The sequence below is a fragment of the Tamandua tetradactyla genome, chromosome 13, assembly GCF_023851605.1.
Source record: "Tamandua tetradactyla isolate mTamTet1 chromosome 13, mTamTet1.pri, whole genome shotgun sequence".
Taxonomy (NCBI): domain Eukaryota; kingdom Metazoa; phylum Chordata; class Mammalia; order Pilosa; family Myrmecophagidae; genus Tamandua; species Tamandua tetradactyla.
In genome coordinates, this window is record NC_135339.1 from 5,078,225 (window position 1) to 5,103,424 (window position 25,200).

The 25,200-nt window shown below is 47.0% G+C and overlaps 1 protein-coding gene across 2 annotated transcripts in view; it reads left to right on the forward strand.

Annotated features, from left to right (window-relative positions):
* Window positions 1-2,814: 2,814 nt before the first annotated feature.
* Window positions 2,815-25,200, forward strand: part of ALOX5 (arachidonate 5-lipoxygenase) — a 62,971-nt gene continuing 40,585 nt past the window's right edge. For both annotated transcript variants that reach the window (XM_077124576.1, XM_077124577.1), the window contains exons 1-3: window positions 2,815-3,015; window positions 10,198-10,396; window positions 21,974-22,055. In XM_077124576.1, coding sequence (XP_076980691.1) covers window positions 2,866-3,015; window positions 10,198-10,396; window positions 21,974-22,055 — 431 coding nt within the window. In that variant the 5' untranslated portion in view covers window positions 2,815-2,865. The remainder of the gene's footprint in view (window positions 3,016-10,197; window positions 10,397-21,973; window positions 22,056-25,200) is intronic.

Genomic DNA, 25,200 nt, shown 5'->3' on the forward strand with positions numbered 1-25,200 from the left:
GGAAGGACGTTTCCTTCCCTTTTCAGCTTCTGGTGGCTCCAGATGGTCCTTGGCTTGTGGCAGCATCACTTCAATTTCTGTTTCCAACCTCACTTTGCCATCTTCTCTCTATCTCTGTGTCCAAATTCCCTCTTAGAAGAGCCCTGGGCATGGTGGATTAGGCCCCCACCTAAGTCACTATGACCTTTAACTTGATTCCACGGCAAAAACCCTATTTCCAAATCAGATCACATTCACAGGGACTGGGAATGAGGACTTCAATCTAACTTTTCTGGAGGACACAATTCAACCCATAATAGTACGTATCTTCCGAAAAATGTCTTAAAAGGTTTTATGCATAAAATGTTACTTGTAAGAGTGTAGAGTGCTATTTGTAAGAGTGAATTTAATTGCTATTGGACTAACTAAGGAAATTATGGTACATCCACATAATGGAATAAAATGCAGTCAAAAATATTTAAAAAGTGAAATTACAGAGCACAAAAACAAATTTAATTTGTTGACTTGGCTGGGCTATGGCACCCAGTCACTTAGTCAAAAACTGGTCTAGAAGTTGTTGGGAAGGTTTGGTAAAAGGGATTTAGCATCTCGAATCAGTTGACTTGAAATAAAGGAGAGTTTCCTTGATAATGTCAGTGTGCATCATCCAATCAGTTGGAGGCTTTCCAGAGAGAAGAAATTCTGCCTCAAAACTATAGCATTATTAACTCCTTATTGAGTTTCTAGCCAGCCAGCATCCCCACAGATTTTGGACTTGTCAGCCCCCACAATTGCACCAATTCCTGAAAATAAATCTCTGTTTTAATATACATACATGTATATGCAAATGTGTGTATATATGCATTACACATATATATACACATATGTATATATGCTTACATATATCCTATAAATTCTGTTTATGTGAAGAATTCTGACTAATATACTTAGGAAAATGTTTATGTTATTATATTAAGCGGAAAAGGAAATATGACACAAATTTGCACATACAATGTGCTCTTAATGGTATCAAATGTTGGTGCATTCCTTTGATAAGAAATAGGCACTTTATTTCCTTTAAAAAAAACAAAAACCTTCCAGGCACTAGAGTAACTTGCCGGAAACCTACAAACTCCGGATGGGTCCCTGGTCCAAATAAGTCCTGAAACATGGTCCAGCCTCTCCAGAACATCAGATAGTTCCATCTCCCTACCCCATATTAGTGACAGACCCTTCCAATAGCAAAAATCTAGAATTGCCATAGCCCAACCAACCCCAATGAGAGGTATGGAAAAATCAAAGGTGACGGTGGAATTATACATAGAAGATAGGACTTAAATGAATATGAATGCTGAATCATTAAATTGTTCTCTTTTAGTCTCCAGTATTTCAGAGCTGCTAGAAGTAAAAACTTAAAATCGTGAAACTGTAACCCATGTCAAAGTCTGAAATATGTTCTACAACTAACTGTGGTGCTGTGTTTGGAAATGTATAGCTTTTTTGTATATATGTTATTGTTCACAAAAAAAGAAGGGAAAAAAAAAGTCGATTGTGATGATAAAAAAAGTATTTAAGCCCGCTAACCTCCTATATTCTGGAGCAGCTAGAGGAAAAATATGAGAGGATGGTATGGTAGCCCATGACAGACTCTGGGATCCGTCCTGTAACTACTTTTTGAAGAATGCTTTGAAAACGATTGCTTTTTTATTTCCTTGCTTTGTATATATATTATATTATACAATAAAAAAAGAAAAGTTAAAACAAACAAAAAAAAACCCCTTAGATTTGAAGGGCAATTCTGTATCCATCCCCCACTTGTCCTTCAGGGTTCCCTGCAGGATGCAGCTTGCCTCCTGGGGGCCAGGACCCAGAGCATCCCCCACTCTTATGTATCTTCACCTGCCCTATCTCAACAGTGGGCACACCATTCACCTCCTGCCATGGGCTCACTCCTGCAAGCCATCTCCAAACAAGCCTAATTCCTTTCCCACCCAAGGCTCTGGCTAGGAAAGCCGGGTTTCTTCAGCCAGTTGCCTCCCCAACTGAGCTGACCTCCCCGAGAGAGCCCCGTGTCCAGAATCCGGTGTTTGTTTGTTTGTTTCCTGGCCCCAGCAAGGCCGACATCTGGGTCACCTCGGTGCCCCCGGCATCCCGCCCCACTCGGCGCCCGGCCGACCAGCTGCCCGGGCAGAGCCTGGGAGAGAAGCCAGTGTTGACCCGAAGCTCCCCTTCAGGAGCGGCTCGGCTGCGGCCTCCTCCAGGAAGCCTGCCTGCCTGCCCAGGTGGGGTCCTCTCCAGTTCCAGACTCGCAGCCTGTCCCTGCTGTAACTCACCCACAGCATGGGTGACTGGCGATGGCAGGGACTATACTGAGCTTTCTTGGATCCCCAGAGCCCCACCCAGAGCCCCACCCAGCGCCTTACCCAGCGCCTTACCCAGGTACCTGTCATTGCGGGAAGCTGGGGCAGGAAGGAGATGTGCAGGGTGGAAGCAATGAGGCTGAGAGAACGAATGGATGAATGAATGAATGAAAGAACGAACGAACGAAGGAAGAGATGGCCGCTGAAGTCGCCCCAGACCCTGGCTGTTAGAACAAAACACTGAGCCGAATAGGTAAGGACAGGGATGGAGGCCCCGGCTCCGACCGAACGGCGAGGTCCTGCGGGGCCAGCGCGGCAGGAGGGCAGCGGGCAGGCCCGGATCGGACGTGACCGGGGGGGGGGGGGGGGGGGGGGGGGGGGGGGCGGGGGGGGGGGGGGGGCAGGGGGGCGGGGGGGGGGGGGCGGGGCCGGGGGGAGGAGGCGCGGTGGAGACGCGAGGCCGCGCGCACCCAGGCTCCTGCGCTCGGCGCCCCCCTGCCCTGCCCGCGGGCTCGCTGCCGCCGCCATGCCCTCCTACACGGTCACCGTGGCCACCGGCAGCCAGTGGTTCGCCGGCACCGACGACTACATCTACCTGACCCTCGTGGGCTCGGCGGGCTGCAGCGAGAAGCACCTGCTGGACAAGCCCTTCTACAACGACTTCGAGCGCGGCGCGGTGAGGAGGGCGCCCCGGGGCCGGGTGTGGGCGCCGGGGGGGATGCGCGCCGGGGTTTGGTCCCGTGGGCGGGACCCGAGGTCTTCCAGCGCGCGGTCTGTGCCGAGCCGCCCCACCGGGCGAGAGGAGAAGGCACTCGGCATCCTGTCGGTTTTACAGACGGGGGACCCCGGGCTCTGAGAAGCCCCTCGCTGGGCGCGCGGGGCCGTGGGGCGCCTTCCCCGTGTTGCAGGGGTGGGAGTGGGTGGAGGGTGGTTGGCTTCTCGAAGCTCTCCTGGCCCTGGCGCCGTGGGGAGAGAGTGCAGGTCCGGGGGTGGAGAGACCTGAGTTCAGCCTGGGCTAGACCACCAGCTCCCTCACTCTTCCTCTCTGGGTCTCTGGTTTCCCCAACTGGAAAGTGGCAGGATTGGCTGGTGTGGACGTCCTGGGTGAGCCCCAGCCCAGCTGGTGGCTCACAGTGGCTCTTGCAGAGGCCTGTCACGCCCGGGCAGCCCCTAACTCAGGAAAAGACCCCAGGGGTACTTAGAACCCAGGCAAGGTGAGACCTTTGGGAAACCTGGAGGCTGTTACCTGCTCCCAGCTTCCAGGGAGCAGTTCCACACCAGGTGGGAGCACCCAGTGGAAGAAGAGGAGGAAGGAGGGTTCCCCACCAGTCCCTGGAGACCCAGAGAAGGCTGCTCCTGGAGCTGTGGGAATTCAGGGGGCCGAGGCAGCCAAAATTAACTGAGCATCTACTATGTGGTGGCAGCCTGTGTGGGGCCAGGCCCTGGTGACCACCCCCTGGGTGAGAATTCCGGTCCCCCACCCCACCCCACCCCAAATTTCTCCGGAGGGATCAGCTTACCTTCTTCACCCAGTGAGTCTGTAGAAGATCTTAGCCCAATTCCCCGTGCTCAGGAGGGCTCAAAATTGACAAAAAATTTACCCATGGGTGCCTAGTTCCAGAAACCGCAAGCTCCAGTGGGAGTATCACCTTCCTTCCCACACCATAGCCCCTGAACCGAACAATCAAAGGTTTCGACTTCGCAAAGCTCTCTTTTCACCAAGTCGTTGATAACTAGACTGAACCCTATGAACTTGCTCATATATGACAATTTTTTTCTTTTTTTTTTTTTTTTTGCATTAAAACACTTGTAATTTCGTATGGGCCAACCTAATACTTCTTGAGTAAAATTCATGAAATGTGTTTTAGGTTTGCAGAGCCTGTTGGCAGGAATAGTCCACTGCTTTTCTGGATTCCAAACTCAGGTAGACTTGACCCCTACCCAGAAGCCACCAGTATCTTGGTGTAGTTCGGACATGGCATTTAGCAAAGTTCAGCACAGCTTAATCTGTGTGGAGCTTTGTTCAAGGAAAGTTAAGAGTGACCTCCTAGTAGCTTGGTTTCCCCAATCAAAAAGGTGGACCCTGAGGACATCCGTTCTGCATCACGATGCCCTCTGACATTCTGACTTGTCTTCCTGTATTTCCATTATATCCTGGATTTGTAAGTGGCTGCAGTGAGCTGGCCCTCCTCCAGCCCACCCCACCTCGAGGCCACAGACACCGTGTATGACTAGAAGAAAGAAGGGTGAAGCCACCCCTGTTTACTGGTTTCTCTCTTTGCTCTGCCATCCCCACTCTGATAATTCATTCAAATGACGTGGGTGATTAAATACTGCAGGGAGAGGCCCAGAAGCGAATTTCAGGAGAGATTTGCATGTCATACTGTCCATTTGTATGAGGTAGGCTGGCAAGTAAAGGCTGTTTGCAAAAACACCAGCTTTTGAGAAAGTTCCTGTTGATGCGAAGTTACTCCATCCATACTTGGTCTTACACAGACCAGAACCACTTCCTCCTTCCCCTGCGGTGTCTCTCTAAGGACAGTCTGTCTCTTCTGGGTAAAGGTGAAAGAGAAATCGTAGAGGAAATCCTTGTGGACAAGAAGGACTGACCTGTGGCACCCGGGAAAGCAGAAAGGTTGCTGTTGTTAAAAGTAAAAGTAATGATATTCAAATCTGTTTCCACCAACACAACCAATCCTGTCTCTTCCATGGTCAATGTTGCCACTTCCCAATGCACAGTTTCGCCAGATAATAGACGAGACTGATTTCTTTTTCCCTCAGTTAATTGAGTGAAGAATCCCTGATGATTCTCATTAGAGTTTGGCACAGTGGTTCCAGGCGGGACTGGGGACTGGAGTTCTTTGTAACTGAGGTTTCCTGTAAAACAGTCAGACCTTCCGTGGCTCCCTGGGAGAAGCCCCAGCTGTGGAACCAAACGGCCTTATTCCCTGACACTAGCCCAAGTGAGGCAAACTTGATAAGTTCATGTGTTTCTTTAACTGTGTAAATTTAAAGTAATTCGAGTTGGATGGGATGAAATCCAGAGATTTGGGGGGAAATTTGGTGGGCCCATGTTCATTCCTTGAAAAGGGCAGTAGGGTGTGATTTATTTATTATCCTTGAATAGATTCAGTAAATCTAAACAAACCCTTGCCATCCTATATACTTCTTCCATATTTTCAGTGAATATTCTTTTTCTAATACATTCATGCAGAATACATCCTGGAATACCTCCGACTCAGAAATAAGAATATATTGATGGGGAATAAACATTTCCTTCTTGGGACCTTCCATGGGTCTCTCTCCATCCCCCGCCGACTGCCCTCTCTGAACCATCTCTTCCCTACATTCTGACCCCCTCATCCTCCCACTCATCCTTCCTCTATTCCCTGCTCCTCAAAATCCCCCAAAGGTCCCCATTTTTACACTCCCTTCTCTCTGCTCTGACTTTTCCTTTCCACTCTCTCTTCCAATCTCTCCAACTCCTTCTCTGCCCCCCATTTTCCCTCTCTCTACCCCTAAGCTCCCTCACCATTTGCCCCACCCCATCCCCAGTCACCCCTCTCTCTGACCCTCAGGCTTCACTTCCCCCAGTCTTCTCTCTGCTCCACAGCCTTCTCCTCTCTCCCTCCCTTACCCACTCTCATCCCCCCGTTCTACAAGACAGCCTGGGCTGGGCCATGTGCCCTGCTGACTCTCCACTCTCTCCCTGCTCCAGCCACAAAAGGGATCTGGGCAGAGGCAACAGAAACGTTTCTTACGATGATGATATAAAGAGCAAAGGAAGGGCGGTGCGACCGTGGCTCGGCAGGCAGAGTTCTCACCTGCCTACTGGAGACCCTGGTTCGATTCCCGGTACCTGCCCATGCAAAAAAAAAAAAAAAAAAAAATCAAACGAAAAATGGTCAAAAACTTTAAAACTCTATTTCTAAAGAATGCATTCAGTTTTAAAAACTGCATTCAGTTAAAAACAAAACAAAGTCTTATTTCCAAACTACAGTTGAAAGTAACAAATGAACTCAGCCCACGGGCCCTCAGAGAACTGACACTGGTGAATTGTCCTTACTGCCACCCCTCGGAGCTCCACACTCCAGCCTCCCTTTTTCCCACACATGCATTCATCCCCCCCACAGGTACCCTGCTCCCCCAGTTCCCTGTGTTGGAAATACCCTGACATCCCTCTTACTACCTGCTTACCCACTGAAATTTCACCCACTGAAATCTCACCAGCTCTGAAATGCTACCTTCCACGGAACTTTTCCCTGTCCTTCCACCCCCATGCCATGTTGCCCTTTATGTTCCCATTAAAGGTGGGAAACCTGGCCTCCTGGTTCCTGCCCTTCCCACTGGGCAGCTGCACGGACCAGGACGAGAAGTCCGGGAGGTCAGGGCATGGGAGCCGATAGGGCTCCACACTGACTCACTGGCTCCTCTGGGAAATGGGGTGAACGACTGCTCAGCAGTCCCTTGTGGACTATATATTGCCAGGCAGGGGGTGTTTGCAGCTTTTAGCGTGCACAGCACAAAGGAGCCATGGGAATTCAGTTAGTTCCAACGAGCAGGCAAGCCAGCCCAGTGCACCCCACACAGAGGCGAGGAAAGGGTCCTTATACCTTGTAACTCTTCCCACCTCCCTGGGACCTTATTTTGCTCTCATGACCCATGTGGCTCTGAAATGTCTGAAAGCCTTTCTCTATGCCCTGTGGCTCCTCCAGCAGTTGCTCCTTCTGGATGCTGGAGCCACAGCTGGCAGACTCTGTCCCCAGGACTTCCTGGGTCCAGGCTGAGCCCCTTGGGCCCTGGTTTGCTCCTGTCCACTGACCTGAAGCCAGAGCCAACAGAGCTCCTACACAGGTCTTCCCGGGTGAAAGTCCAGGGCCTTTCACCAAGCCCCAGCAGGGATGGGGAGGGGGCTGGGCAAGGCGGTCTGGGCTCCTGGAGGGACCCCGTCTCCTGTGGCCTCGCCACCCATGTGCCGATGCCAGCTGCTGTCTTCCTAGTGGGCCACCACTTGGCCCTCCCTCTGAGAGTCCCCCCCAGGCCTAAGCGCCTCCTAGGTGCCCCCTCCCTTCCCCTTTTGCGGCCAGGTGCAGGACTCCTCCCTCTGCGGGTGTGTCCCCCTCAGAACTTCCCTTGGCCTGCTGCTTTAGAACCACCCTCTTCTCCCCGCCCTGCAGCCTTCCTGGATGGGGCCCCTCCCACCCCTCTGAGCCACTTCCTGCGGAGCAGCCCCCACCCCGTCTGGCCTTCTCCAGCATTCCCCTCTCTCTGCTCCCTGCGCTCCCTCTGCCAGCCCCTAAATGACTCCTGCTCTCCCTCTGGCCTCAGGGTCCTCCTCCACCCTCCCATTTTGGGGAGCCAAAGGGTTTGAGCTCAGGATTCCCATCTACTTGCGGCTCTTCAGTTTGGAGCACGGAGTCATAGAAATTCCAGGGCTGCAGGCTGTGCAGGGCCTGGCTACCCGCAACCCCCTAGTGAATGGGGAGGGAGGACCAAGGGTCTGGTGGGCACGGCAGGCTGGGCGGCACCCTGGAGATGGGGGCCGTGGACCCCTTGCCAGGCCTACCAGGCATTCTGCCGTTCAGATGTCTCAAAGGCCCTGCAGGCTCCGTGGCATCTCCCCGGAGAGATGAAGAAGCAGCCAGTCGCTTGGGAGCTGGGGAATAAAGTCAGAGACCCCTGACGTCAGAGGACGTACCCCTACACCAAGGCAGCACCCGCTGCAGCCTTGGGCCCTCAGACCCTCCCTGGGATCCCTGCGTGGGTGGTGGGCCGTGTTCCCGTCTTCCCGTCCGTGCCCCACTGGGTAGGGGCCGAGGCCTCTGCAAGTGCTGCTTTAGGCAGAGACGGAGTTGGGGGTGGGAGTCCTGCAGGCGGCCAGTCCTGGGGTGCCCGGCCCCACTCTGCTCCTCACGTCAGAGCCTCCCTGTCCTGCCCTTGGCCCCACTGCCGCCTCAGCCCGGGATCCCCACAGATTTTCAGATTCCTCCTTGCCCTAGACCACGCAGGACACAGGAACAGGGGCTGCAAGCTGTGTCGTGTGGCCTCCCCGCCAGCCCCCTCCTCCCCGGGTCCCCGTGGGGCAGAGGCTTCTTTCTCTGTGGTGGCCAGACCACAGCGAGGCATCCTGTGGGGCTGTGACCCTCCGGGTGGGATCTGGGAAGGGTGGCCCCGGTGTGGAGGTCTGGCCCCTCTGTGCTCAGAGACGGTTCCTAGTGGAAGCCCAGGGTGGGACCCCCGGGGCCCGGCAAGGAAGCCCCCGTCTCTGCACGAGTGGCTCTGAGGTTGGCTGAGCACACCCCACGCCCCGTTCCCCAAAGGAGGCCATTCTGGGGCTCCCCTGGCCACTTGGAGGTCGAGGGACAGAAATGGGGATGCACTGGACCACATCTTAGTTTGCCACGCCGCTGTGACAAACACATACATTGGCCCGAACAACGGAACTTGTTGGCTCGTGGTTTTGAGGTCAGCCGAGTTCTACGATTGAGGTGTCAGCCAGGCGCTGCTTTCTCCCCAGAGACTGTAGCCTGTGGTGCTGGCTGTGGCCAACCTCGGGGTCCTTTGACTTGTATCCCCACCTCCCATCACATAGCAATGTCCTCTCCTTTCTCTTACGGGTTCCCACTGACCTCCGGCTTCCAGCATCTCCCGTGGCTTTCTCTGACTGTGCGAATTTCTTCTCCTTATAAAGAACTTCCGTAACCCAGGTTAAGAGCCACCTTTGTCCAGTTGGACCTACCCTTAACTAAAATAACATCCTCGAAAGGTCCTGCGTACAGCAGGTTCCCTCCCACAGGTATGCAGATTAGGATGGACATGTCTAAATCGGGGTACCTAATTCAGCCCAGCTCAGACCATCTGCAGGAAGAATAGTCTCCCCATCTCCCACTATCACTCCGAGAACTCTAGGAAAAGGGTCAAGGATTGGTGCAATCTGGCTGAGAAAGAGCCTTGGAGATTGTTGCATCCAGAGCTCCCCGACCCTACTGGCTGGCAGACCGGCCCGAGGCAATGCCCGAACCCTCACGCTGCCTTTCAGGGGCTGCCCAGAGCTGCCGCGCCCGGCCGTCTCCCAGGGACCCGATGGCGGTGCTGCCACCCCCCCCCCCACCAGGTGGCCCCTTCTAACTGCAAGGCCAGCCTTGGTCCCCTGCCAGCACCCTAAACGCAGCGGGCACTGCTCGGTCTGCTTGTTCTTGCTGCAGCCCTGATGGTTCAGGGAGCCCTGGGCGTCCCCGGAGGACATGAATCTCTTGTGGCTGCATTTGTGCCTGAACCTCTCTCCAGCCTTATGCCGCTCTGGGCCCCGTGGGAAGCTAGGGGAAGATGAAGGTAGCGGAAAGGCCTGGATTTGAGTTCCAGCACTGCGACTTGATGGCCAGAGTGAGACTTACTGATTCTTGGGTGTCTGCACCTGTAAATCTGGTCTGAACCCCCCATCCATCCCCCTCCCCTCCCAGTGCTGCTGTGGGAAACTGCAGTGATCATCCTCTGGCCCTTTGCAAACCTTAAAGGACAGCCCGTGTGTGCGTGTGCCAGCCAGATTGATCCTGCAGCCCAGCAGGGGAGAAAGACCAGAAGCCACTGTGGCTTCGGCGTGCACATAGGCAGCTGCAGGGACCCGCCCCCAGCACTTGCCCAGAATCTCCACCTCCCCAATGAAGCCCTCTGCGGGCAGCACACTGTCCCTCCCCCCGCCCCCAGCAGAGGTGTCCCTTCCTCTCTGCTTTCCCTGGCGCCTCACCGCTGGACTGTCATCCCGAGGCCCAGCCCAGGAGCCTGGCCGGTGGCCGCATTCCGCGGTGCTCGGGGCTCAGGAGACCACAGGCTGGGCTGATCTTCTTTTTCTCCTCCGCAGGTCGACTCCTACGATGTGACGGTGGATGAAGAGCTGGGCGAGATCCATCTCCTCAAAATCGAGAAGCGCAAGTACTGGCTCCATGATGACTGGTACTTGAAGTACATCACGCTGAAGACGCCCCACGGGGACTACATTGAGTTCCCCTGCTACCGCTGGATCACGGGCGAGGATGAGATCGTCCTGCGGGACGGGCGAGGTGAGCCTCTGGCCCCTGGCCTCCACCTGGGCCTCTGTTCTGCGTGCGTTAGGAGGCACCTGCTCTGTGCCTCAGTGCACGTGCAGGGTGGCAGGAGACGGCTTCCTCAGCACACTGAGGGGCTCCCAGGTCCCCAGACCAGCCAGATCCACCCTCTGCACTGCAGCCCTGCAGGGGGGAGAATTAGGACCCCCTCTTTCTTGGAAGGTGTCGAGAATCCCTAGTGCAAATACCTGTGGGACGTGCACCCACACAGACAGTTCTTCCGTTGGCAAGGTTGGGGCATCACCTGGGTCATTGAAACAGCCTTTTCCAGGTTCAGCAGCAATTGCCAAGCCCAGACAGCCCTCTGCCCTCTGTGAGGTCACCCAGGGCTCCCCAGTCAGGCCTGGGAAGGGAAGGGGTTAGCCAAGGCTGCCCCAAAGGTCAGCTCCCTGGAGCTACATGCTCACAAGTTGCTAAACCGGAATCTGAATGTATTGCAAAAAGGATTTAGGCAAGTCCCCTAGATGTGCCGACCCCAGTTGTGCACTTGCATGAGAGGCCATTCTTTGTCAAGAGACATACAGCTTTTCTGGTTTGGGGTATGAGAGAGCAGTGCAGATGCCAGGGGACAGGAAGGTGCCCTCTCGCTGAACCACTCCCCTGCACCCCAGCCTCTCAACCTACATGAGTCATATCTGTGCCCAGGGAAAATCACAGCCCGCTCCCAGCCACGGCCCTCAGTTTGCTCACAATCTGAATTTAGAATAATCAGTCTCCAGATACCAAGCATCTACTATCACAAGAGGCAGGGCAGCTACTCCTAAGTAGCTGACAAAGTATTTCCTTTCACTGGCTCGCGTGTTCTTCCCAGAAGTGTGAGGGGGTACGTAAAGCAAGATGCGCGAGAAAAACTTCCCTCTCCCTCCCTAAGCAGTCAAGCCACACCATGTTGTTTCTGATATGTTCCTTGACTTCAGAAACCAAACTCCAGTAGTATTTCTGGGCTGCAGGACTGGGGCTCAGAGGATGGTTGTCCCCTGCCTCGTGGCAGGAAACAGATCACAAAATTCTTTGTCTTGTGGCAGAATGGGGTAGGTTGTTGAGAGGGCGCATCTCCCTTTCTCTAGGGGTGGAAACCCTAGCTCCACATTTCCCTCCTGCCCCCACCCCACCCCCCATGCACATACACATTGCAAGTTCTTCATTCCATAGACTCTTGTCTTGTGGCTTTTCCCCAGAATGAACAGGATGATTTGAGAAAGGGACTATTTAGACAAGTGTGGGCCAGTCTGTAAGGGAAAGGGAACCACACGCCATCACCACCATTAGTCCTGACTCGGGGCTGGAGGGGGTGGAGAACGCCAGACTCCAGAAGGACAGTGTCATGGAGAAGGAGGTCCCTTGGGAGGAGCCTGGCTTCAGCAGCCACACGGACAGGCTCTTGACCTCATGCCCCACCCCTTCGAGTCTCTGTTGGGGTCCCTGTTGGCTCAACCCAAGGGGAAGCCCATTGATGCAGTCCATTCTGACACTTTGAAAGACAGGACAGAGTGGAGAAGGGTCACATCAGAGAGCATCTGCTTTAGTTTCCCAGGCTGCACAAGCAAATACCCTGCAGTTGGCCAGGTGGCACTGTGGGGCTTTGTTTGCTCATGGTTTTGAGGGCGGGAAAATGCCCAAATCAAGTCATCATCAAGGCAGCACTTTCTCCACAAGGACTGTGGTATTGCAGGGCTGCTGCCAGCCATCCTTTGGTCCCCTGTCACATGACAAGGCACGTGGCAGCATCTCTCAGTCTCTTCCTTCTCTTCCAGATTCCGTTTCAGCTTCTTGCTTCCTGTGGCTTTCTTTCTCTCTGTGTATCTGAATTTCATTCTGCTTCTAAGGACCCTGGTAATAAGATTAAGATTTATCCCGATTGGGCTGGGCCATACCTTTTTTTTTTTTAACATTTTCTTGTTTTATTGTATTCTGTTTCTCCGTTTTTGTTACATGGGCTGGGGCCGGGAATCGAACCGAGGTCCTCCGGCATAGCAGGCAAGCACTTTGCCCGCTAGGGCCATACCTTTTTAACTGAAGTAAAACCAAGAGTTGGTTCATTGAGGAAACTACTAAAATCAAAAGTTCCTCCTTACAATGGTTTACCCCACAGGAATGGATTAGATTTAAGAACATATTTTTCTGGAGCACACGCAGCTTCAAACCACTGCAGCATCTGAAAGCCATCCGGCCAATTCCTCTGTTCCATGGCTGTGTATGAGTTAGTGGATTTAAACAGCCATTTTATTTTGCTCATGATTTTGTGGGGCAGGGATTTGGGAAAGACTCAGCTAGCCTGTTAATCTCTGATCCATGTGGCATCAACTCAGGCAGCTGGAGTTGGAGGATTTGCTTCTAAAATGGCATCTTATGTCACATCCTTAGCCCCTCAGTGCCTTTGGCTGCTCTCTCCACACAGCATCTCATTCTTTAAGGCTTCTCCATGTAGCTTGGGTTTCCTACAGCATGGTAGTTTCTGGGTATTTGCATTTGAAGAGACGGAAAGTAGAAGCTGCTACTCTCTTAAGGCTTAGACCTGGAAATTTAGTATAAATTCCACCCTGTCTATTGGTCAAGCTGTCACAGAACCCAGAGAGATTCAAGGAGAAAGGACATAGAACTGCTCTTGACGGGAGTATTTTCAAAAAACATGTGCCCATCTTTCATCCTTAGCATGGCACAGCAACCACTCCTTTGGACAATGTGAAATGAGGGAACCCAGCCCTCAAGTAACTCAGTCACTCACCACATGGCAAACACTTTTTAAAACAATGATTTATTTATTTATTTGTATGATTATTTTTTAGTCCATGCTTATTTCTTTAATTGGAGAATTTATAGGTTTACAGAACAATCATGCATAAAATAGAGTTCCCATATACCACCCTTTTATTCACACTTTGCATTGGTGTGGTACATCTGTTACCATCAAAGAAAAGTACTTTTTTTTTTTTTAATTATTTTTTATTTTACATGGACAGGCACCGGGAAATGAACCCGAGTCCTCTGGCATGGCAGGCAAGCATTCTTGCCTGCTGAGCCACCGTGGCCCGCCCTAAAGAAAAGTACATTTTTGTAAGTGTCCTATTGACTATAATCCATGGGTTAACTTAAGATTCACTGTTTATGTTATGCAATTTGATGGATTTTTTTTAATGTTTACGCTCCCAATCAAGGAGCTCCAAAGTACATGAAACAGACATTGGCAAAAATGAAGGGAGTGATAGATGTTCCAACAATAACAGTAAAAGACTTCAATACACCACTGTCCTCTATAGACAGAACAACCAGACAGAAGATCAGCAAAGAAATAGAGAAGTTAAATAACGTGATAAATGAATTAGACTTAGGTCATTGCACCCCAAAGTGCAAGGATTTACATTCTTCTCTAGTGCTCATGGAACATTCTCCAGGATAGATCATATGCTGGGGCACAAAACAGGTCTTTATAAATTTAAAAACATTGAAATTATTCAAAGCACTTTCTCTGATCACTATGGGATGAAGCTGGATCTCAATAACCACCAAAGAATGAGAACATTCACAAATATATGGAGATTAAATAATACACTCTTAAACAATCAGTGGGTCAAAGAAGAAATTTCTAGAGAAATCAGTAGCTATCTGGAGATGAATGAAAATGAGAATACAACTTATCAGAACTTATGGGATGTGGCAAAGGCTGTGGTCAGAGGAAAATTTATTGCCCTAAATGCCTATAATAAGAAACAAGAAAGAGCAAAAATTGAGAACGTAACAACACACCTGGAGGAACTTGAGAAAGGAACAAGACAAGGATGCCCACTGTCACCACTATTGTTCAATATTGTTTTAGAAGTTCTAGCTAGGACAATCAAGCAGGACAAAGAAATAAAAGGCATCCAAATTGGAAAGAAGTAAAACCCTCATTATTTGCAAATGATATGATACTATTCTTGGAAGATCCTGAGAAATCTACAACAAAGTTACTTGAGCTAATAACAAATTCAGCAAGGTGGCGGAATATAAAATTGATGTGCAAAAATCAGTAATATTTCTATACCCAAGCAATGACCTAGCTGAGGAGTCAGTTAAGGAAAAAAATTCTATTCAGAATAGCAACTAAAAGAATCAAGTACTTAGGAAAGAACTTAACTAGGGGTGTAAAGGACTTGTACACAGAAAACTACATAACATTGCTAAAAGAAATCAAAGGAGATCTAAATAGGTGGAAAGACATTCCCTGCTCATGGATAGGAAGGCTAAATATAGTTAAGATGTCAATTCTCCCCAAATTGACCTACAGATTAAACACAGTACCACATCAAAATTCCAACAATCTACTTTGAAGATTTGGAAAAGCTCGTTACCAAATTCCTCTGGAAGGGAAAGAGACCCTGAAGAGCTGAAAGCATCCTAAAAAAGAAGAACAAAGGAAATGAGAGGATTAACACTCCCTGACTTTGAAACCTATTATAAACCCACAGTAGTCAAAGCAGCATGGTACTGGCACAAAGATAGAAGCTTGACCAATGGAATCAAATCGAGAGTGCAGTACTAGACCACCAAATCTATGGTCAGCTGATTTTTGACAAGGCCCTGAAATCCTCTGAACTGGGACAAAATAGTCTTTTCAGTAATTGGGTATGGGAGAACTAGATATCAACAGCCAAGAGAATGAAGGAGGACCCGTATCTTATACCTTACACAAAAATTAATTCAAAGTGAATCAAACACCTAAATATAAAAAGAAGCACCATAGAGCTTCTAGAAGAAAAGGTAGGGAAACATCTTCAAGACCTAGTAATAAGAGGTAACTTCCTAAACTTTACACCCAAAGCACAAGCAACAAAAGGAAAAATTAATAAAGTAGGGGGTGGGGGGAGCGCCTCAAAATCAAATGCTTCTGCATTTCAAAAGACTTTGTGAAAAAGGTGAAGAGGCAGCCAACTCAATGGAAGAACATATTTGGAAATCACATATCAGAGAAAGGTTTGATTTCCTATATATACAAAGAAATAATACAACTCAACAACAAAAGAACAAACAACTCATTTATAAAATGGGGTAAAGATATGAATAGGCATTTTTCTGAAGAGCAAATACAGATGGCTCAAAAGCACATGAAGAGATGCTCATTTTCATTGGCTATAATGGAAATGCAGATCAAGACTACAATGAGATACCACCTCACACCTAAAAGAATGGCTGCTATTAACAAACAGGAAACTATAAATGTTACTGCAGATGGGAATGTGTAATGGTGCAGCCACTATGGAAGACTGTTTGGTGGTTTCTTAGGAAACTAAATATTGAGTTGCCCTATGACCCAGCAATAGCACTACACCCAGAAGAACTGAAAGCAATGACTCAAACAGGCATTGTACCCCGAAGTTCATAGCAGCATTATTCACAATCGCCAGAGATGGAAGCAAACCAAATGCCTATCAACAGATGATGGATCAACAAAATGTGGTATATACATATGATGGAATATTATTCAGCAATAAGACAAAATGATGTCCTGAAGCACATGAAAAGATGGATGATCCTTGAAGACATAATGCTGAGTGAACTTAGGCAGACACAAAAGGACAGATACTGTATGATTCCGCTTTTATGACCAGCATAAAAGTATAATCAAAGGCTTATAATACAGAAAAAAGGGGACTTAGAGAGAAATAGAAGCTAGAGATGGGTGAACTGTTAGCTAATGAGGTTGAACTCCAATGTAAGGGAATAGATAGGAATGAAGGTGGTTCTCTAGTGGGTCTATAAGTAATATTACCATATTGAGAATGAACAAGATTGAAAGAGGTGTCCCACTGATCAACACTAGAAATATGAATTAGTTCTCACAAGAATTACTTCAAAGATATGATTCTTGTATAAAGAGTGTTTAAGTCCAGGGTACAGGGGGAAACTGCTATTGCATGCTATGAGCTGTGTTTAAAAGGAAACCATTAGCACTACCACAGCCACAGCAGAGGTAAATAATGGGGGGAGGAACAAAAGTTAAGATGAGATTCAGATTTCCTCTTTGGCGAGGATGGGTTTACTGGTTTTCTTTCTCTTGGTAACAATGAAATTATCTAAAATTGAGAATGTTGATTGACTGTGGACTTTGGGCCCTCTAAACGATGCCCAAGGAATGCAGGTGGCTGAAGGGTGCACTGACGGAGAAGTAGCTTGGTGAACGATGGTGTATACTTATGAACGAAAGCTGTGCTGCTACAAAAAGAAACAAAATCGTGAGGCATGCAATGGTGTGATTGAATATGCGGGCCATTTGGTGAGACAAAATAAGCCAGAAACAAAAGAACAAGAATGGCATGGTCACCTTTAGAAATTGCTTATAAGAAAACAGGGGCCTAGATTGTAAGCTTTTACAGCAGACACATTACGTCCAGAGTGGTGGTTACCATTTCTGGGTTTTTGAGAGGCTGTTATATATATATATAACCTGATATTTAGAGATAAGAACAAAGCTGAACAAATTGGGGTTAAAGTAATTCAAGACATAGGGGTAAGAAAGACAAGTGTCTATATTTTAGAACCACACATACTCTTTGAGACCAATGGAAGAAAGTTTTATTTGGTCTGGAACTGAAATTTTCTGTGGTGCATAATCTAATTCAACCTATCTGTATAGCTCATTTGAACAACTGAAACACAGGGCGCCCAGAATAAAATAAAAGGTCCCTTTAATCCTATATAGGTTTTCATAATGACTGGATGCATCCTAGAGTACAGTAAGCAGATAATCAAAAAGTATTGACAAAGTTCCCTGAGGGACGGGAGAAAGAATATGGGACTATATTAAACTTTACCATCAGGGAATCCTCTGATACTGTATCACACTTTAGGGACACCAAAATCAAGAGGCCATGCCCTTGATTATGAGGCTTATTCTTGTGAAACTTATGTAAGTAGTGGGGAAGCTTAGACTACCTATAGGCCTGCCTAAGAGTTACTTCTGGAGGACCTCTGTTGTTGCTCAGATGTGGCCTCAGTCTCTCTAAGACTCAAAGATGCAAGTGAAATCTTTGTCCTCCCCACTACATGGGACATGACATCCTGGGGTGAAAGTCTCTGGTGTTGTGGGAGATGACTCCCAGGGATCAATCTGCCCTGGCACCATGGGACCAACAATTGCATCCTGACCAAATAGGGGGAAAGAAGTGTAACTAATAAAGTATCAGTGGCAGAGAGAGTTCAAATAGAGTTGAGAGGCTACTCTGGAGGTTGCTCTTACACAAGCTTTAGGTGGACCTTGCTACCTATCATACCCTGCCAACCCCCAACCGGGACCATTCCAGCCAATCCTAAAGAACACCTAGGGCAATATATAAGATTCCACAAGGGTTCCAGGCACTAGAGTAACTTGCCAGAAACCTACAACCTCCAGATGGGTCCCTGGTCCAGATAAGTCCTGAAACCTAGCCCAGCCTCTCCAGAACATCAGATAGTTCCATCTCCCTACCCCATGTTAGTGACAGACCCTTCCAATAGCAAAAATTTAGAATTGCCATAGCCAAAACAACCCCAAAGGGAGGTATGGAAAGATCAAAGGTGATGGTGGAATTATGCAAAGGAGATAGGATTTAACAAATGAATATGAATGCTGAATCATTAAATTGATATCTCTTTTAGTCTCCATATCTTAGAGCAGCTGGAAGTAAAAACCTAAAATTGTGAAATTGTAACCCATGTCAAAGTCTGAAATATGTTCTACAACCAGTTGGGGTGCTGCGCTTTGAAAATTTATAGCTTTTTTGTATATATGTCATTTTTCACAAAAAAGAAGGAAAAAAAGTTGATTGTGATGATAAAGAAATATTTACGCCCTCTAGCCTCCTGTATTCTGGAGCAGCTAGAAGGAAAAATATGAGAGGATCATATGGTAGCCCATGACAAACTCTAGGATCTGTCCTGTAACCACTTGTTGAAGAGTGCTTTGAAAACTATTGCTTTTTTATTTTTTTGCTTTGTATATATGTTATACTATACAACAACAAAAGTTAAAATTGATTAATTTAAAAATTAAAATCAATTGGTCACATAGAACTATACAATACAAAGTTTGAACCCTAATATAAACAGCAGGCTAAGTTAATAGCATAATTATAATAATACTGTTTCATCAATTATAACAAGGCTACCATACCGATGCAAAATGTTAATAATAGGGAATACTTTGGGGGGTGGGGTATGGGAACTCTGAACTTTCTGCATGATTTTTCTGCAACTACAACTGCTCTAACTGAAAAAGAAAAACATTGGGCATAGATGTGTGGGTTTACATTACATTAAATCTAATGCTTCACCACCATGCCTTGGGTAAACATAAAGGTCATGTAAAATCACCTGCAGCTGCTGTGGCCCCAGCATCTGAAACATCTGTATGCAGACAGTTTGAGTACGACCCTCCACGTTTGAGCCTTGGGGAATCTGCCCTTCGGTACTCCGTTAGGCTTTGTCTCCCACTGTGGTCCTGGAAGTTCGACCTATCATTAGGGAAAGTTGTCCCACAGCCTCAGAGCCAGGAGAAGCAGAGCCATTAGCCTTTGAAATGAGGGATGGGGCAATTATGCTTGTTCTGGCTTATTCAAACCAGTAAGGCTGAAAGGACTCCACTCCTCAGTGCCACGAGCCCCAGACAACTGGGTAGATGAGAGATATGGGTAATCAACACTTGACTTACCTTTGATGCCCACAGTGTACTCTTAGTAGCTGGCTTCCCATGCCCAGGGGAAAAGGCAGAGGTGTCCCACTGGCTTTCTCTTTGGGTCCCAGTTCCCAGATTTAGGGACAGAAACTCTCCATCTCCAGGAGGGGCTTTGGACCAGAGCGGCTCCCAGTGAGGTCTGAGCACTCTTGGTTCTTCGTCTACAAGGAAATAAATACAGAGATTGAGAGTAGGTGTTTAGAAACTTTTATAGCAGCCTGAGAGAATGGTATGATGACTGTTGAATCTGATAATGAAAAAATTGCAGTGCCAGTATGAATCTGTTTTGTACCCCAGAAAAGCCATGTTTTAGTCCTGATTCAATCTTGGGGGAGCAGCCATTTCTTTTAATCATGATTCAGTGTTGTGGGGTGGAAGCTTTTGATTAGATTATCCCTTCTGAGATGTGGCATGCCCAACATCTGTGGGTGTGACCTTTTGATTAGATGGAGATTAACTCCATCCATTCAAGGTGGGTCTTGATTTGTTTGCTAGAGTCCTTTAAAAGGGGAAACATTTTCACAAGATTTCAGAGCCAGTGCAGACACTTGGAGTGCAGAAATGCTAAGGCCTACTCAGTCAGAGAGACCTTTGCAGATGAAGCCAGAAGCCAAAGGACCAGCAGATGCCTGCTACGTGCCTTCATATGCTGACAAAGGCCCATTGACCTTTCTTGAATTAATCCCTGGATGTCTTAGTTTGACCATTTTTATAGGCTTAGAACTGTAAACTTGTAAGCTTATTAAATTCCCTTTTTAACGTTTTTTTATTGTGAAATATAGCCTATATACAAAAAAGCAATAAATTTCCAAGTACATTTTTAAATTCCCTTTTTAAAAGTCATTCCATTTCTGGTATATTGCAGTCCTGAAGCTTAACAAACTAATACATAGGTGTGTTAGATTCAGTTGTCAACTTGGCCAGGTGAGCATACCTAGTCTTGTTGCTGTGGACATAAGCCAACGGTACGTGAACCTCATCTGTTGCTAATTACATCTGCAGTTGGCTAGGAGGCATGTCTGCTGCAATGAGTGACATTTGACTTAATTGGCTGGTGCTTAAATGAGAGAGCGCACCGTAGCACAGCCTAAGCAGCTTGGCATTCCTCATCTCAGCACTAGCAGCTCAGCCCAGGCCTTTGGTAGATGCAGAAAGAAGTCACCCCGGGAAAGTTGTTGCAACCCAGGGGCCTGGAGAGAAGACCAGCAGACCATCCTGTGCCTTCCACGTAAGGAAGAACCTCAGTGGAAAGTTAGCTGCCTTTTCTCTGAAGAACTAACAAAATAAATCCCCTTTTATTAGAAGCCAACCTGTCTCTGGTGTGTTGCATTTTGGCAGCTAGCAAACTAGAACAATAGGGTTTGTATTTTTTTTTTTTTTTTTTTTTTTTTTTTTTTTTAAAGACAGAGAGAAGGAAGGAAGGATAGAAGGAAGGAAGGAAGAAAGGGAAACATTTTTAAACATTTTCTTGTTTTATTGTATTCTGTTTCTCCGTTTTTGTTACATGGGCTGGGGCCGGGAATCGAACCGAGGTCCTCCGGCATAGCAGGCAAGCACTTTGCCCGCTGAGCCACCGCGGCCCGCCCGGGTTTGTATTTTTAAAACGTCTTTGCTAAAATTCATTTTTCTAGTCATTAATTTTTATCACATTTTACAAAAATATCGCTGTGTGATGGAATGGAAGTTTTAAAACCTCAGTCCTTACCTCAGATCCTGGAGAAGCTCTGCTGTAGCCTCCCTTCTCAGGAGACTCAGTGGACTTGTCCTCCTTGGAGCTCAACCTGACTTTAGATGATCATATGAAGAGCACCCAGGACACATGTCCTTCTGTTCTCAAGACTTGGGAACTGCAGCCCTGCCCTTAGCCCGATGCTGCCGTGGTGAAAGGGGAGACGGCGGCAGGATGGACTGAGAGATGAAAACCATTTGAAGCCCAGGCTTGGACGGAGGAAAGAAGCCCCAAGCCTTCATGATCCAGGCCATCGCTCCTGTTTGGTGGGCACGCACTGCCTGCCGAGCCCTGCAAGTTCCCTGCTGCATTCTCTCTCTAAATCCCCACCATGACCCTCATTGTCCTTATATGAGGAAACCAAGGCAACTTATGTGAAGTCCCATAGCTTTAAGTGACAGAGCTTAGGTCCAAACTCAGGTGCGTCTCTTCTGAAGTCTGGATTTGAGGTGTCTGCATTCTGCTTTAGGGGTGAGCTCCTTTCTCAAGTCTCTGTGTAGGCCCCACTGGACTGTGTCAGTGCCTGTCTGTTGGGTTTAAGTCAAAGATTTCTCTATCAAGAAACCAAATGGACTTAGAACATAAGAGCCGTGTGTCCCCACTGTTCAGTTAATGCAGAAGCGTACAGCCAGCCTCAGAAGCAATGGTTGAGGGGCAGAGTAGACAGTCATTGGGACCTATGACAACCTGCGAGAGAGGCAGAGAATCATCACCCCACATCTCTGGAGAGCCAGATGAGAACCAAGCCTGGCTCACATATCTGGGTGTTGTTCCATCAGCACTAAGGGGCAGGGGCCTCAAGTTCATTGAGTGAGCCTGTAGGGGACAAGGGAACTGGACATACTTCTTATAAAGGGAGTTCCGAGAACATGGGATTTGAGTCTTATGTTGAAAATACACTAGCTAGGTATTGTCCTTGGGCAAATTCAAGGACAAAGCCATTCAACCTCAAGTCTCGGTTTCCCCACCATAGAATTGGAAGGAGGGTTCTGAGGCTCAAGTGAGAAAACGTATGGAAACCTCTCAGCATGGGGGAAGAAGGTATGATGGACACAAGAATATTAGATATTTTATTTTTCTTCCTTAGGCTTTTCTCATACTTGTCCTTTCGTTACAGCAAAGCTGGCCCGAGATGACCAAATTCACATCCTCAAGCAGCACAGACGCGCAGAGCTGGAAATGCGGCAAAAACAGTATCGGTGAGTTGCAGCCTTAGACCAAGCATCCCTGGGACCATGGTTTCTTCTATGTCAGGTTCATGGTATGAAATAAACCCTGCACAGCTGCTTGCAAGTGTCCAAGGCACCAGCTCCCTAGGGAACTCCTCACAGTCCAAGCTTCTCCTCACCTACCTCCCCAGGTAGAGATGGTGAGGAGGGTTATGTGGAAAATGGGATCAACCATACTGGCATGTAGGAGGGAGGGGGCAGCAAGGGTTGATTTGCTTTAATACTCCCTTTCTAGGGATTGCCCCTTACTTTTTAGGTCTTCTTATTATAATGCCATTATAAAAGTAATACATGGTCTATGACAAAATCAACAAAGCTTTAGTTAGATCAAGAAAAAACGAGCTAAGACTTAAATTGCTAAAATTAAGAATGGAAGAGTAGTGTGATGGTGTTATGGGTGGTACAATGGTGGCTCGGTGGCAGAGTTCTCACCTGCCTGGGTTAATTCCCAGTGCCTGCCCATGCGAAAAAAAAAGAAAAAAACAGAATGAAAGAGGGGACGTCAAGACCAACCTCAGATAAATTAAAATGAATAAAAGGGAATACTATGAACAACTGTATGGCAACTAATTAGATACCCTAGATGAAATGGACAGATTCCCAAAAGACACAAAACTACCAAATGTGACTCAAGTAGGATAGACTTTCTCAATAGACCAATCACAAGAGATTGGATTAGTAATTTTAAAACTACCCACAAGGTAGATAGAAAGATGGATGGGTTGACAGAGGAATAGATAGAATGATATAGCAAAATATTAAAATTGGTAGCTCTGGGCCTTTGGGCTGGGAATGGAGGAGAATGTTGGCGTTCTGTATATGGGGTTGTATTATTTTGCAGCTCTCCTATAAGTTTGAAATTATTTTTTTTTTGAGTTTTTAAAAAACTACCCACCAAGGTGGTGCATAGGTAATTCAGTGGTTAGGATGCCCGCCTTCCATGTGGGAGACCCAGGTTCCATTCTCAGACCATGTACCCCCCCAAAAAAAACTACCCACAAAGGATCAACAATTCCATCCTGACCAAAAGGGGAAAAAGGAATGTAGCTAATAAAGTATCAGTGGTGGAAAGAGTTCAAATAGAGTTGAGAGGCTACTCTGGAGGTTGCTCTTACACAAGCTTCAGGTAGACATTGCTACCTACCATAACCTGCCAACCCCCAACCAAGACAATTCCAGCCAATCCTAAAGAACACCTAGGGCAATATATAAGATTCCACAAGGGTTCCATCCACTAGAGTAACTTTCCAAAAACCTGCAACCCCCAGATGGGTCTCTAGACCAGACAAGTCCTGAAACCTAGAGGGCCCAGCCTCTCCAGAACATCAGATAGTTCCATCTCCCTACCCCATATAAGTGACAGACCCTTCCAACATGAAAAATTATAATGCCTATAGCCCAAACACCCCTAAAGAGAGGGATGGAAAGATCGAAGGTGATGGTGGAGTTATATAGAGAGATAGGATTTAACAAATGAATATGATTGCTGAATCATTAAAGTGATATCTTAGAGCAGCTAGAAGTAAAAACCTAAAATTGTGGAATTGTGATTCATGTCAAACTCTGAAATATGTTCTACAACTAATTGTGGTGCTGTGCTTTGACATTTATTGCTTTTTTTGTATATATTTTATTTTTCACCAAAAAAAGAAAGAAAGTCGATTGTGATGATAAAAAGTATTTAAACTTTCTAGCCTCCTATATTTTGGAGTAGCTAGAAGGAAAAATCTGAGGCAGTTTCCTAGACCTTACACCCAAAGCACGAGCATTGAAGAAATAAATAAATAAATGGGAACTGCTCAAAATTAAACACTTTAGTGCATCAAAGAACTTCGTCAAGAAAGTAAAAAGACAGCCTACACAATGGGAGACAAGATTTGGAAACGATATATCAGATAAGTCTAGTATCTAGAATATATAGAGAGATTGTTCAACTCAACAACAAAAAGACAGACAACCCAATTACAAAATGGGCAAAAGACTGAGAAGAGGAAATACAAATGGCCAAAAGGCAAATGAAAAGATCCTCAACCTCCCTGGCTATTAGGGAAATGCAAATCAAAACCACAATGAGATATCATCTCACACCCATGAGAATGGCCATTATCAATAAAACAGAAAACGACAAGTGCTGGAGAGGATGTAGAGAAAGAGGTACACTTATTCACTGTTGGTGGCAATGTCAAATGGTACAACTGCTATGGAAAGCAGTTTGGTGGTTCCTCAGGAAACTAAGTATAGAACTGCCATATGACCCAGCAATACCATTGCTAGGTATCTACTCAGAGGACATGAGAGCAAAGACACAAATGGACATTTGCACCCCAATTTTTATAGTAGTATTATTTACAATTGCCAAGAGATGGAAACAGCCCAAATGTCCATCAACAGATGACGGGCTAAACAAGCTGTGGTATATACATGCGATGGCATATTATGCAGCTGTAAAACAGAATAAAGTTATGAAGTATGTAACATCATGGGTGGACCTTAAGGACATTATGCTGAGTGAGATTAGCCAGAAACAAAAGAACAAATACTGTATGGTCTTGCTGATATGAACTAACATTAATGAGTGAACTTGGAAAATTTCAGTTAAGAACAGAGGTCATCAGGAGATAAAAATAAGGTAGATAATTGGGTAATTGAAACTGAAGGGATACAGATCGTGCAACGGGATGGATTGCAAAAATTCAGAAATGGAAGCACAGTACTACCTAACTGTAATATAATGTTAGAACACTGAATGAAACTGAATGTGAGAATGATAGAGGGAGGAGGTCTGTGGGCACAAATGAAATTAGAAAGAAAGATATATGATAAAGACTAAGATGGTATAATCTAGGAATGCCTAGAGTGTATAATGATAGTGACTAAATATACAAATTTAAAAATATTTTGCATGAGGAAGAACAAAGAAAAGTCAATAACGTAGGGTGTTGAAAATAGATGGTAATTAATATTTTAAAGCTTTAACTTACGTGTTTGATCAAAGCAAAATATGTTCATTTGGTACAAAATTTATGTTTTGACGAGTGCATTTCCTAATATAAATTATATGGACAGCTTAATTGAACACCATAAGTACATGGAACCTTGAGTAGGCCATGAGATT